Genomic DNA, 14,251 nt, shown 5'->3' on the forward strand with positions numbered 1-14,251 from the left:
TAAATTTAGAGGTTGGAGACTGCTGACATAAAGAGGTATTTGGGAGGTGGCTGTGCCTTTCCCTCAGCACCCCATAAGCCTGAGGAAGTGGTCCTCTACTACTGTAAAAGTACTACTGAGTCAATGTCTTGATATCCTTTCAACTGACTGACAACACTTCTTATCTCTTCTTGTCTTCTGCTACTCTCCTCCCGCTTAAAAGTGGCTAGTGCTCCAGAGCTGATTTGAAGCAGCCTTTTATTTTGTTTCACAAGAAATTCATCCTGTCTAAGGTAAGCTCTTCCAGCAGCCCCAGAGCTCAGGGAGAGTTTAATGCTTTTTAGGTGCTATTGTATGGCTATTGAGCATTCAGGAACAAATCTAAGGATAGGCTTTGCTAAGTTGTTACAGAAGAAACTGAAGACTGCAGGGGAGAAGCAGACTGGGGTCACCCCAAGATGGCCTGGCGCAATACAGTGCTTGGAAAGAGGCACAGTATTGTACTAGAGGGTGTATTACAAGAGTCAAGTGCTGCTATTTATGTCTCTCACAACTAGTAGTTTAAAATGCATGACTCTTCCTGTTTTATTTTGTGCCTATTAATCTGAGGAAAGCATTCTTTGGATGAAAATGTAAGTAGGTATGCAAGTCCTAAGTACAGATCATCCAAGTATTACATCAAAATTAAAATTCATTATTATTAGCTATTAAATATATTATGCTAAATCACTGCACAGAACCAGGTCCTCTTGAAATGTATATTTTGTATATATATCTCTAGATAAAAGCACTAATCCTAAGAATGTTTAAGTCAACAAAACAAAGAACAAGGAAGCAGGGATTGTTCTCTTCTACAGGGCTAGAAGGATAGATTTTTCCTGCCTGTAGAGGAAAAAGGATAGATTGCTAACATCACCAAAGAAAGCATTTCAGGGAAAGGAGACAGATGCTGATTGCCCAGGTGCCAGTATACTGTCTTTCTTATCCTTTGAGACAAGCCTTGCAAGCTTTCATATCTTTCATAACCAGATGGTGTATCGTTTAATTTGAAACCAAGAGACCCTTGCCAACAGTGATGTCCTTCCTAACTTTCTTTGTGAAAAGAGGAAAAAGTCATTCTCTGTTTGTCCTACTTCTACTGTGAAACAAAGCATGCTAATGCTGTGCTTCTGATAGACACCATCACTGTTTGGTAGACATGATTTTGTATAGGAATAATGAATTGTCAGCATCCTGCCAGACAGATCTGAAATCAAGGAAACCATGGCTGCACTCTTTAGAACTGAGACTCTCAAGGCAAATGTTCAAAGCTACATTTCAGCAGTTTAACACTTCCACCTACAGACTTCCAGAACAGCTCTTGCATTCTGTAGAACACATTCTTTACCTGCTGGTGGACTTGGCTGTAGTTCAGAGCAATTGCAGAGTCACTGCTAGCAGTCAATACACACAAAGGCAGTCCTTGGCAGAGCAGCCCCTTTCATCAGCCTGACACTTTTACCTGCACTGCTTCTGTTACCCCTCTCCAGCTGGTCTTCATCTCAGGTCAGACCCAGAGTTCACATCCTTCAGTATGTCTCCACCTCATAAGCCATTAATTATTCCATCTCCTAGCCAAAACATATGCTTCTTGTGGACGAGGGAATACAAAAACATACATTTCCAACCTTTACATTAAGTAAAGAAAGATTTGGGCTTTTTTTTCCACATTCAGCATTCAGCCCTGAGCTGCTTTGAATTTCTTTCATTTGCAAGTCTCCTGCTTGACAGTTGAGATGTTTCAGCCCAGAGGTCCTGGCCCATGGACCTGGAGAGCAGCAGCTGACAGCCAGATGCTGAGTAGCGACTGGACTTAAACTTCCCTGCATGCTGGGCTGCATGACTTGCAGTCACCAAGACTCCTCACATAAGTATTTAAATTAACCTGGATGCAATTCAGAAACAAACAGATGTCTCTCTTCCTGTTCCAATCTTTCATGGACCCAGGCTCTCTATAAAAGCACTCGATTGCTAGGGCTATTGATCCCTCTGATCTTCTAATTAAAGGCTGGGGCAGTCTCATGCAGGAATTGCTGCTGTGCTCCAATTTACCAGAAGAGAAGGGGTGATATTATAGTCTTCTCTATGAAGATATATATATATAGACTGTATATATCTGACCATAGTCAGATCCCCGACACCCACTGTCCCTGCAGTGGCCCCAGATATGTTTTATAATTGATACCTTGTGACACAGGTTGTGGCTGGGATGAAATTAGTTTTCTTCATAGCACCTGTCATAATGCTGTATTTTAGACATTATAACATTAGGGTTAGGATTAGGATTTAGAGCAGCATAATCCTACCATTCCAGGTACACATTTGTTCCCTCCACACCTTTCTCTCTGGGCCACAGCTTCAGCCCAGAGCTGTCATTAGAGCAAAGGTTGAGACTCACAAAGTTTCCTGTTTCAGGGATGCTGTCACAGCAGGAGCTCCGTGCCAAAGGGAGCATGGCACTGCATCAACATTGCTCCATCCACATGCAAGGATGCTGCATATGTGTGTAAATCAATCTCTCTCAAGCACACTGCTATGGTAAAACAGAGCTAACTGCAGGATTTACCTCAAGCAGGATTTAGTCTCAGGCAGGATTTATCCCCAAGCCAGCAGAGTTGCTTACAGTAAGTCAGCACAGTTATCTCAAATACCTTCTACTCCCTGTAGGGTAAATGCAAATGTGCAGTTACCAGGAGAATGGTGACATGTAGTAAATCCTGTGGCTCCAGCACCTGCACAACAATGTACCTGCATCCTGCTGCCCTGGGCAGCCAGCTACGGACAATAATTGTTTGTTTTGAAGGTAGAGAGTAGGAGATTAGGGAGGTTTCCAGGAATAGGTTTAGTAACCTTCTTTTGGGAAGTGAGCCATTATAAGAAAATGAAGAAAAGCACGTGTCTGAGGTGGTTGCTAGGCAGGTGAGGATACTGCAAAAGATGTGGACTTGGACTGCCTCAGGGCTTGGATTTTGGCAGGACAATAGGAAAATTATTTTCTAAAGAATATTATACAGCCTCAGTTTCCATTTTGGGAGCTCTGCATTGTCTGAGGCCAGCTTTGCCTCCTTCACTACCTTACTTGTTATAGATACTTTTGTTTGGAGATCCTCTGAACTCAGGAACAGGCCTTATTTATAGGTCTAGTTCTTACATAAACCTTCAACTGGAATATGGTGAATACTGACACCAAGGCCAATATCTAAGAGAAAGCAACCTGCCAAAAGATCATATATGTGGCAAAGATTCCTCTGTCCACACTTTCTAGATTAGACATCAGAGCAAAACCTTAACACTGTGAACAGTGTTGAATACTGCAAGTACTATGATTGCAAAGTACCAGTCACTTTTCCAAGTGAGTATTTATTTTACTGCAGTAATGGAAATTAATCGGGTTAAATGTGTTAGGCACATCTATCTTCTGCTCTGAAGAAAGATGGTCCAAAGACTTCCTTCATCTTTGCAATGAGATGGATGGGGACTGCCTATGACACAGCTTTTATTTCTTATGCGACTTTCTGGAGACAGGCATCTTTATGCAACAGTAGCAGCTTTAGAAGTTTGATGTTGTTACACTTACTCTTTATTTTAAAATTAGTGTTTTGATAGATTTGACAGATTCTTCCATAGAAACAGTTCTGCTATCACTTCCTGCATTCTGTACATGGTATGCAGAGCCCGAAATTACACTTGAACAACTGTTTGCAGTCTCTCTCAACAGCCTAGACACAGGAGCCATCCCAGGGATGACTAACCTAGGGATCTAAGCACTGCCATGGCTGAGGCGGGCTGAAGTTCTAACGATCATTTGCTGCTGCACAATTCAGAAATAGGATTTTCTTGCCTTTTTTAGCCTTCTCTTTTGTAGGCTGCAAGATGAGTGTTTTGCTGTCCTCTCAGAGAAGCTGCATGCAGACTCTCCTACATATCTGTCAGGGACCATTAGCATTAGATTTATTCATTCAAGCTCCTTTGATATCCTTGCATCTTACAGTGCATTTGGAGTTCATCATAAAAAGAAAGATAGTCAAAGATGCCATGTATAGAATTAATATTTTGGGCCAATTTTAGTTTTCTTATAGGCATCAAAGGATGTTTTCAGCTACAGTAAATGGGGGAAAAAAACCCCAGAAATAAATGAGACTGTCATTTACTTTCCCCTGTCCTCCCCAGAAATCTTTGGTTTGGAACAGTATGTACTGCTCTTCCCTTTACTGTGATAGATTAAATCACAGGATCATGGGGTACTTCAGGAAGGGGTCTCAGGATTTCTCTAGACCAGTCTCCTGGTCAAGGCATGATCAGCTATAAGATCAGAGAAAGTTGCTCAAGGTTTTATCCTGTCTGGAAACATCCCAGCATAGGCCACAAAATACAAAGACTGCCTTACTATTCTGTTTCATCTTCACTAAGTCTTGTTATAGGAAGAACTAGTACGAGACTGCGTCTTGAACCGTTTATGGCCATATTTCAACGATTAACTCTAGGTTTTCTTCCCAAGGAGTTCATGGTAAACTGAGTAATGTAGATGAATAAGTCTCAGTTCAAAAATTCATGTGTGCAACCACCTGATGTGAATGATTCCCCACTAAATTACAGTGCAATAGACCTAAAGTTAATTTAAATCTGCTTGAAATCAGGCAGGCACTTAGAAATTTTGCTGCGTTGGGGCCCAAATTGTTCTGAAACATGGTGAAAAACCAAAGGAAGAAAGTCATCAAAACCAAACTGACTGCAGACATTCAGCTGACTCTTTTGTTCAGTATTTGCATTGTTTGAAAGACAACTGTGAAGCATCTCGCTTGTCCACAAGGCTCCCATCAGGCTGTTTACCAGTAAAATCTGAAAAGCTGTTGGGAGTCCACGTGATTAGTGCTGGTATTTTGAGCAGGTTGGTTTTGTTTCCTTATTCTAGACGTGTTCTAGTCCAAAGACATTGTGCACAGAAACTGTCAGGTCATGAATAAAAGATAAAAAGCCCGCTATTTTTTAACCAGCTTCACTAGACTGGTTCAAGGGTTGGTCCAAATGCAGAGATACAATCAGCACACAGGACACTTTCATGTCAGATTTATCATACTGGAAATTTAAAAAAAAGGGTTTAATGATTTTGTTGAATATCAAAACCATTGTATACTTCACGCAACATACACAGAACAGGGCCTGATGCTTAGGAGCTGCCAGGCACATAAATGTAGACATGGGTTTTCCGGATGCAGGGAGCCCAAGGGCTGGGCTGATGGTGAAGAAACCTGTTGCCCTGGGTGATGCCAGCCGCTTGCCCACGCTGCCGGCCCGCTTCCAGCACTTTCTCCACGCCAGCGTCAGAGGGCCGGGGTCCCCCGGCCGCGCCCCGCTCCCGCGGAGGGACCGGGCCCCGCATCTCCGGCCGGGCTCCCCCGGCCGCGGCCCCGCGGCCCTTCCGCCCCGCGCCCCCCCGCGCTTTCGCCGTGCCTGCTCCTCCCTCTCCCCCCGCCGCCGCGCCGAGTGGGCCAGCCCGCCCCTATATAAGAGCCGGGTGGGCGGCTCCGCGCCCCAGCGTCGCCAGCGGCTCGGCAGCGGAACTGCCGCGGGGGACATCGTCGTGCGTGGGGCACAGCCTGCCTTCTTCCCGGCTCCCGCCGCCCTGCAGCCATGGCCTGGCAGCCGATGGAGATCAACCCCGAGGTGCGCGAGGGGCGGCGGGGACAGGGCTGGGGCGGGTGGTGGGATGCCGGCTCTCACCGGCACTCACGCTTTTCCCCCCACGCACTGTCTTCCAGATGCTGAACAAAGTGAGTTGCCGCCGCCGGAGGACCGCCGCGGGCGGGAGGGCGCCGCCCCTTCCCCCTCCATCCCTCGGCATCGCGCCCTGCCGGGGAGCGCCAGCCGCGGTGGCGGTAGCGGGGCGCGGCCGCACCTGCTGAGCGGCGCCTGCCTCCGTCCCTCGGCATCCCGCCCGCCGGGGCGCGGGGCGGCTCCTGCCCCCGCCCCTCGGCACCCCGCCCGCCGGGGCGCGGAGCGGCTCCTGCCTCCGTCCCTCGGCATCCCGCCCGCCGGGGCGCGGAGCGGCTCCTGCCTCCGTCCCTCGGCATCCCGCCCGCCGGGGCGCGGAGCGGCTCCTGCCTCCGTCCCTCGGCATTCCGCCCGCCGGGTCGCGGAGCGGCTCCTGCCTCCGTCCCTCGGCATCCCGCCCGCCGGGTCGCGGAGCGGCTCCTGCCCCCGTCCCTCGGCATTCCGCCCGCCGGGGCGCGGGGCGCGGCCGCACCTGCGGAGCGGCGCTGAGCGCGGGCGCGGCCGGCAGGTGGCGCGGCGGGGCCGCGCGTTGTGCTGTGTCACCGGGCGCGGCGGGGCTGGGGCGGCCGCACCCCGTGGGGACGGGCGTGGCGCGGCCGGGCCACCCGCTCTCTGTGCCCCGTGCAGGTGCTGTCCCGCCTCGGGGTGGGTCCTGGCTGGCGCTTCGTGGATGTGCTGGGCTTCGAGGATGAAGCGCTGCGCGCCGTTCCGACCCCGGCCTGCGCGCTGCTCCTGCTGTTCCCGCTCACTGAGCAGGTGGGTGTCCCCTCCCGCGCAGGGCAGCGCTGGCCGCTGTCTGGAGTGCCGCTGTCATCCACCCAAACATCAGGAGGTTAGGCGTGGATGGGGCTTGGCACTTGCACAGTGTTTGCTTGGACCCAGCCTCCAAATATCCTCAGCTGAGCTGAGCCACTAAACAAGGGCTCTTGTTCCATCCCAGTGTTCCTGTGAGGTTTTGCTTTGTATAACAGACCGAGGGGGAAAAAAAAACATGAGTGATCTTGAGTGTGAGGAATAGCACTTCCATTACCATGCTGAATCATTGGATCTGGAGGGGCCTACATTACTTCTTCAATATATTAATATATTCAGTCCACCTGATGCTAAGGAAGTGATTGAGGAGATAGGCTTTGAAATCAAATTTAATTAGCAAGTTCTTAAAAGGAAGGATTATAACCTTCCAATAGCAATTTTACAGTTGTTTATGCATTGTTGTGGTGGGGAGGGGCTTGTGAAGGCAAATAATTCTAAAGGTTCAAAGGCCTATTGTGGAGACATGCTGAGTAACCTTGTTCAATGGACCAAAGCAACTGGGAGAGGAAATAAAAAAGCCTATCCATTAGATTATTTCCCATCCCAAGCTATTTCCAGTGTATGGCTCAGATGGAGAATCTAAGAAGAGTGCCTTTGGATATGACTGAATCACGCAGGTAGTCCATTAAGTGTTGGCCTGAATCCAGTTCAGACGTGTGGTGCTTTACTTGCCACAAAGATTACTTTGTGAGTAAATCTTTGTCCAGTCCTAATACTGATTCTCCTGTACAACAACTTACATGTCCAGTGGTTTGCATAATACAAAGATAGGACTGTGATGAAATGCCTAAAATAATTACATGTTTACAGCATGAGAACTTCAGGAAGCAACAGACTGAGAAAATAAAGGACCAGGAGATCAGTTCCAAAGTGTATTTCCTGAAGCAGACAGTCAGTAACTCCTGTGGGACAATTGGTCTGATACATGCAGTTGCTAATAACAAAGACAAATTGAAACTTGGTGAGTATGAATGTTCTGAAGTGCTTGAATTTCCATTTTTTTGACAGCAGATTCAATGGGTATGGGATATTGGGAGACAGGGGCTTTCATGCGAGCCAAGTTAAGGCATGCTATACTGCTTCAGCTGGTAAGTGGGTCTTCCAGCTCTTGGAGTGGGGAATGTGGACTGCCTGAAACACAGAAGGGGATGTGCTTTGAATCGCTGCAGAGGTATTGTCCTAGTGAGCAATGCAAGAGGAAAAGGGCACTTAGCAGGACTGACCAAAGTCTGTCTGTAATTAGAAAGCACTGTGTTCAGAAGAAGTTATTGACATTAAGCTTATTGTCAATATATGAGATGGAGTTCTTCATGCTGCTTATGTCCAATGGAAATCAATGTGCTCAGAGCAGCCTGTAAATCAGTCTAAAATATGTTTCCTTTTTTCTGGAGAAGTTGTAGAGGTAAGGGTTTGTAAGGAGATGTTTCATACCAAGATAATAGTTTTGATGGTTTCTTTACTATAGAAAAAGATTTTGTTGTTCAGAGACTAGATCTGCAAAATACAGCTACCATTATTCCAAGAGAACTTGGACCCTTTCTGTGGTGTGGGATTCCTTTTTATACAAAGGAAAATGTGTGGAAGTCATAGTGAGCATTTAAGCAGTTTTGCTTTGTTCTTCTTAAAAAGGATTCACTGAAATAATGCACTCCTGATGACTGAAGCAATAATGCAGCACATCTTTTATGTGCTGGTAGTGCAGTACTAAGATGCTTTTCAGTGCGTCTTAGTACTGCTCTACTAATTTATGTTCCGGTAAACCAAAGCAAACCTGTCATGAGCAAGTGCTGCCTTCATTTGAAGGCAGTGAGACAATTTCGTCTACTCACATTCTGTTAGTTGTGTCCTTACAGCTGGTACCGTTATTGAATTTCTTCAAAATGGGATTGAACATTTCTGCCAAATGTGCAGTGGGGAAATCAGAAAAGCTAAATCCCGTTTGAAAATGATTTTCAAAACAAGCATCCACAGTATACTGAAGCACTCTTCCCTGAAAAAACTGGTTGTTTCTGTAGATTGCTACTAGTATATTTTGGATAAATAAATACTTTAAGTTGTAGTTATAATGTGTTTATGGTGCAGATAGTAACAGGCTGAATGCAATGACTTGTAGTTAGAGCTAAAAGCATAGATCACTGTGGGCTGAATCTAAACTGTGACTGATGTTTTACCTATACTGAATAAAATGTTTGATCATCTTGTGCAGAGGAGGGGTCTGCCCTGAAGAAATTTCTTGATGAAACAGCTGATTTGTCTCCTGAAGAAAGAGCTAAGCATTTGGCAAATAATAAGGTATATGAACTACAAAATCTGCTGACAGTTATCAGCACTCGAAGATGTAGTAGTAACCTCTACCTGCTTTCTCTTAAGGCTATACAAGAAGTCCACAATTCTGTTGCACAAGAAGGACAATGTCGGGTAAGATGTGAATGTGTAAAATCTTGGAAAAAGTGTTTAAAGAAGGTGGTAGAGCAACACCTATTTTTTGTCTGTCAGATAGCTGTTACAGTTGATGAGGAAGGAGAAATGAGTGACTCATGGGTGAATGCTTGTTCACCATTAGGATTTCTGGTGCTTGACCTTGTAGAAGTCTTGCCACAGACCTCTTCTGCTAAACTTAAGTTTTCAGTTGTTTGCTTTCTTGCTGAAGTTTCCTCTGTTCTGTAATCACAAACTGGGTTTGCAGTACTAACTTCAGTCTAACAAATATATCTGATGGTGTCTCCTAAGGTTGAGGACAACAGTGTGAACTTCCATTTCATCCTTTTTGTCAACGTGGATGGACACCTGTACGAATTGGGTAAGGCCCTGTGAACTGCAGTTGGACTACAGTGTTGGGGGCTCAGGCAAGATACGTTGTGCTAATTAAACTGTTGGCTGAGGCTCTCAGAGCCAAAACACAATTGGTATCTTCATCTGAAGATTTCAACTGATGATGGGTTACACTGAAGGCCTCTAAAGCATGTTGTCACTGGTGTAGCTGAGAACACTTTCCATCTCACTCAGAACTGTCAATAGTCTGACTTCCCAAGTATCATCATATGTGTACTTGTTTGGGTCCACTATGCTCAGTTCTGCTAATTTAGAAGTATTTCTTTCACAGATGGCCGTATGCCATTTCCTGTAAACCATGGCACAAGCTCAGATGACTTGCTGTTGAAGGTAAGTCTTGTCCCTTGCTGCTCATTTCCCTGAAAACAAAGCATATAAAAAGCCTTATATAAAGGTGAGAAGTCTGCCTGTGGTGTATTGTGGCTGTACCTACTTGCTGTACAAGTCTGTGCTTAAATCTGCTAAGTTTATGACTACTAAAGGTATTGTCCCTAAGAGCTCAGTGTATTTATTAGCTGCTGCCATAAGATTATGTAACTTAGTTGGTGGGATTCAGAGAGGAACTGCAAAGACTTGTTCTCTATAGGAAATGTATTTGGTTAGTCTAAGCAGCTGTATTTTTTCATCCCCAAGGATTCTGCTAAGATCTGCAGACAATTTACAGAACGTGAAAAAGGAGAAGTTCGTTTTTCTGCTGTGGCTTTCTGCAAGTCTGCCTAAGACTCTGAAGAGATGCAAGGAAAGCAGTTTAATAGCACACCAGTAAATGCAGTTTAAACTCCAGTGCTTCAGTACTTGTTAAACACAGCTGTTCTGGTAACTTAAATTATTTCCACCTTTTGCTATACACAGAAGCAACATCAGCTGAGCTTATGCTAAAGAATGAGCTCAAGTTTTAATGTGAACGGTTTGGACACATCAGATATCTTTAGACTCTTTTTTCACATGTTAAGTAGAAAATGCTTAACAGGGCTTGTTTGATCTGTGTTATGTTAATTGAGTTGTTGGTTGATATTTCCTTGTCCTTAATGAGAATAAAATGTTCTGCTGGAAGACTGAATGGACTAAAGTGATGACTAATTTTCTCCAAAAGGAGTTGTGCGGCATCCTCTCTAAGCCTTCTTTTCAGAAGACCCTCAAAGCTCTCCTCTGAGCAAAAATTTAAGTTAACCTCAGGGTAGCAGGGAAACTGCTCTTTCTAGTGTCCTGGAGGCTTCCAAGGATGGAGAAGCATCAGTCTGTGTAACATGTAGCAGTGCTGCACTACCCTTCTAGTAAGGCTTTCCCTAATGTCCAGCCTGAAACTCATAAGGTGCAATCTACCACCCTGAATACATTTATTTTGGAGGGGTAAGGTGTGATAAATTAAGATTCAAATGTCACCTTAATGTGGTCTGTATTAGTGTTACCGGCCACAGAATACCCACTGAGTTGGTTGGTGTTGTGTTTCCTTATAGGAGACAGTATTAGAACAGGTGTTTTCCCTACCTGTAGCTAAACCAAACCTGCTGGCTGAGGCAGAACACAATCCTGGGCTAGGCCATGTGTGCTTACTGACTTGTGATTCTGTTATGAAGGCCTTTAGAGAGGCTGTATTTATCTGTCCCATCCAAAACAACCTAAAAAGGAAAAACCCACACTACATGAATTTCTAATAGCAGGATGAAATATTTGATTTCAGGGAAAGAGATTTAATCTATAAATACATGTTCTTTGGCATGAACCATGACCTGTGGAAGCTATTTTTACCTGTCTAGTTGCTGTTTGCTGCTCTTGCAGCTCCCTGCTAATACTTCAGGTAGCTGTAGGCAGGGATAAAACACCCTTTAACTTGGATCTTTATTCTAATGCAGTCCCAGTCTGTCCTTGGCAACCATTTTATACAGTGTTGGGTTACACAGTCTTAGATGGTCACTGCTGCTCTGGGTATGCTGCAAGCTGTTCTGACTGCAGGGTTGTTTTGAAGGGCAATTCAAGCTTTTGTTAAAGGTTTGTGTGGGTTAAAGTTGTTTTGTATTGGACCTTGTTACCACTCATGAGGCTGATAGCTGAAGCTGGCAAAGGGTTGCAACAGATTTTAATTTGAAGTCTTAAGGGTTTGCTAAACCTCAGGACACTCCAAATCTAAACATCAGTGTCCAGTTTCTATTAACAGGGAGGTGAAAACTTGGCTAAGAAAGGGTCTGTTATGTGTCATTGTCCTCTACAACAGCATCATCTTCTGCCTATTAGTGGAAGCTGTCATAGGGTGGGGGAAGAGGCCTCCTGGGGCATCTTCAGCACAGCCTCGGAGCCATGCCTGTGGCTCAGGCTGCTTAGCAACACAACCCTCAGGAGGGGAAACACAAGGGGCACGAGCACAAGAGAGTGGAAGGTGCAGCAAAAACCAGCTACAGGAGGAGCTGTCTGCCTTACCTGGGGCAGTGAGCTTTAGTGCTGCAGAGGACCCTCTCCTTGCCCTTAGGGCAATATCTGAGGGTACATGCTGTGACTGTGCCTGTGTAGAGTCAGTGCTGAAAGAACCTGAAAATGCCTTTGAGATACTACTGTGTATTTTATAGTGATTGCAGCAGACCAATTTTTTGTGGTTTACTTTATGTTTTAATTAGCAGTGCAAATGGTGCTACTGAAGTTATTTCAGTGTTTCATAAACTTTTTTTTTATTCTGCTCAAGCTTCTGCATTAAGAACCTACTGAAAGGCAACATTTTAGTAATTCAAGCCTCATGAAGAAACAGGGAAAGTGTTATTTGTGCCAGACTTTTCTTGTTTTCTTGCATTCTATGTGAATTCTGTATGCCTATTCCCAGGCATAGTTTCAAAGGATGGAAATAAAGAAAAAAATTAAAGAATAAATGTTATCTATCTACCTATAACATCACTAGCAAGGCTATTGTCCCCAGCAGAAATGATGACAAGAGCTTAGCAAACAGCTGGGCTTTACTTTAAAATACCTTGGTTTCAGAAAGAGGAAGATGAATTTTTTGGGATGGCAAAGATCTAGGGAGCTGGGATAGAGATCTCAAACCGTGGGTGTTGATGTGTAAGCTGAATGTTGCAATATTTAAGTTGCACCCGTTCCAAATGTGTTACTGCATTCAGAAAAAAAGGTCACAATGCATAGAAGTGGGTATTTTACAACTTCAAATTCTATTGAATAAGCCATAAACAGAAAACCAGGAAGATATTTTAAAGCCATATCAGGCATATATAATCTCAAAATAAATACTTTTTATTTTTTTCATTTTCTAGCTTATTTTACCTACTTGTCAGTTTTTTAATTTTAATCTTTGTCTGTTATTTCACATGTTGGCAGAAATGTTTCGGATAAGAGGTGCTTTTTTAGAGTGCTATGTATCAGAACACTTTTCATGAGAAGATGCTCTTATAATTTAGTATTTTTTCTTGGGCGTGTCTATCTGAAGTGAGGCTCATTTCTTGTCCCTCCTTGTTTTCTCCTCTTTGTTCTTATATCTGTAGTTCCATTCAGAACTGTCACTTTTCCTTAATTTTCTGTGTGTGCCTCTTAAGTAAATTAGCTCTTTTGACCCTCTTACTTCTCATCTAAAGCCCTTCATGTTTTTCCTGAATTTACTTCTGAATTTTCCCTGTGAAAATTTTTCAGAAGGGCAGGAACTTGCAAAGCCTGCTGTGTTTTATGCCCACTCTGAAGAACCCAGTGACTGCTGCTCTTTTAGATAGTCTATTGGGCAAATTAATTTGAATTAACAGGTTCCTGCCATTTTTGTGTTGCTTTCCAGAGGTGGACATTCAACTGTTAATACATAGAACTATCCTCGGGAATACTTGAGAAATATTGAAGTTAGGATTTTAGGCTTATCTGTTTAGATGTGCACATTGCTAATTTAGAGCTCTACTGGGGTTGACTGCATGCAATCTATCATTTTTGTAACTGTCTTCTTGCTTGCCTGTTCAAAGCTGTAGTCAACTTACTCTGTAGATGGCAGCATTGGGAAACTTAGAGCAACAAGTCTGATTTAAGACCAATGACCGAATGGATCTAGATGCTATCTTAATTTTTAAGTCCACCGCTAGTCCTATCGCTTTCAGTGGGATCATTCACATGCTTAAGCACATCTCTGATTGCAGAGCCAAATAGCCAGTCCCTATATAACCAAAAGCTAGGCATAATGGAACGTGCAAGATCTCTTATACATATGAATAGTCTTTGGCTTAGATCCCCAGTTTACTTGCAGCTGATACACAACTTTTGTCCAATATATACTGCTGTGCAATATATGCACTACTATTTCCATGCTAAATAGAATTCATTTTTTTGGGGAAGTAAGGAAAGTGTGGGACTAACTCCAACAGCATCCAGCTTTTGACACACAGACCAGTTTATCAATCTTAAATATTTAAGATGGAGAAGCAGCTGAAAAAAGAACTAGACACACCCATATTCTCTGCCATTAATGCAAAGACAGCAGGGCCCATGGTGGGCATTGAGAGCAAACGAGTCTGGCAATAAACCCTGTAGTCACAGGATGCCTCTCCTGGTGCTGCCAGCAGCCAAGAAGAGGCTGATGACAGGACTTCAGCTCAGTGAAACTGGACTAAATGAGAACAAACCCAAATTGAGAAAAATGCAACCAGAAGCAGAGTAACAGCATTGAATTAATTTCCTTTGTGACCAAAGGACATAAAGTATCACTCACATTTTGTTATTTTTTTACATACTGTACAGGATGATATTGAGTTACAGGGACTGGTTGACTTCCCAAATGCTTTGAAGCCAAGGGACCCCAAGGGCTGAGAGGATGTGTTAGAAGAAACCTCACAGAGCTCAACATGGT

General features: G+C 44.3%; 1 protein-coding gene across 1 annotated transcript; it reads left to right on the forward strand.

The window, feature by feature from the left end:
* Positions 1-5,561: 5,561 nt before the first annotated feature.
* On the forward strand, positions 5,562-10,495 carry UCHL1 (ubiquitin C-terminal hydrolase L1). The gene is made up of 9 exons (XM_005517753.3): positions 5,562-5,682; positions 5,778-5,789; positions 6,418-6,546; positions 7,414-7,564; positions 8,810-8,895; positions 8,974-9,021; positions 9,334-9,403; positions 9,707-9,765; positions 10,069-10,495. The coding sequence occupies exons 1-9, from the start codon at positions 5,650-5,652 to the stop codon at positions 10,153-10,155; spliced, it is 675 nt and encodes a 224-aa protein (XP_005517810.1). The 5' UTR covers positions 5,562-5,649; the 3' UTR covers positions 10,156-10,495.
* The last annotated feature ends 3,756 nt before the right edge of the window (positions 10,496-14,251 follow it).

The sequence above is a fragment of the Pseudopodoces humilis genome, chromosome 6 (genome assembly GCF_049639895.1).
Source record: "Pseudopodoces humilis isolate 2021_Gansu_Grassland_sample_001 chromosome 6, ASM4963989v1, whole genome shotgun sequence".
In the NCBI taxonomy this organism is placed as follows: domain Eukaryota; kingdom Metazoa; phylum Chordata; class Aves; order Passeriformes; family Paridae; genus Pseudopodoces; species Pseudopodoces humilis.

Bases quoted from the DNA above. Each gene is read 5' to 3' on its own strand.
- UCHL1 (XM_005517753.3), top strand. From the start codon at position 5,650: ATGGCCTGGCAGCCGATGGAGATCAACCCCGAG. The intron at 9,022-9,333 runs GTAAGATGTGAA...GTGTCTCCTAAG, and splicing joins CACAAGAAGGACAATGTCGG to GTTGAGGACAACAGTGTGAA. The intron at 9,404-9,706 runs GTAAGGCCCTGT...TTTCTTTCACAG, and splicing joins TGGACACCTGTACGAATTGG to ATGGCCGTATGCCATTTCCT.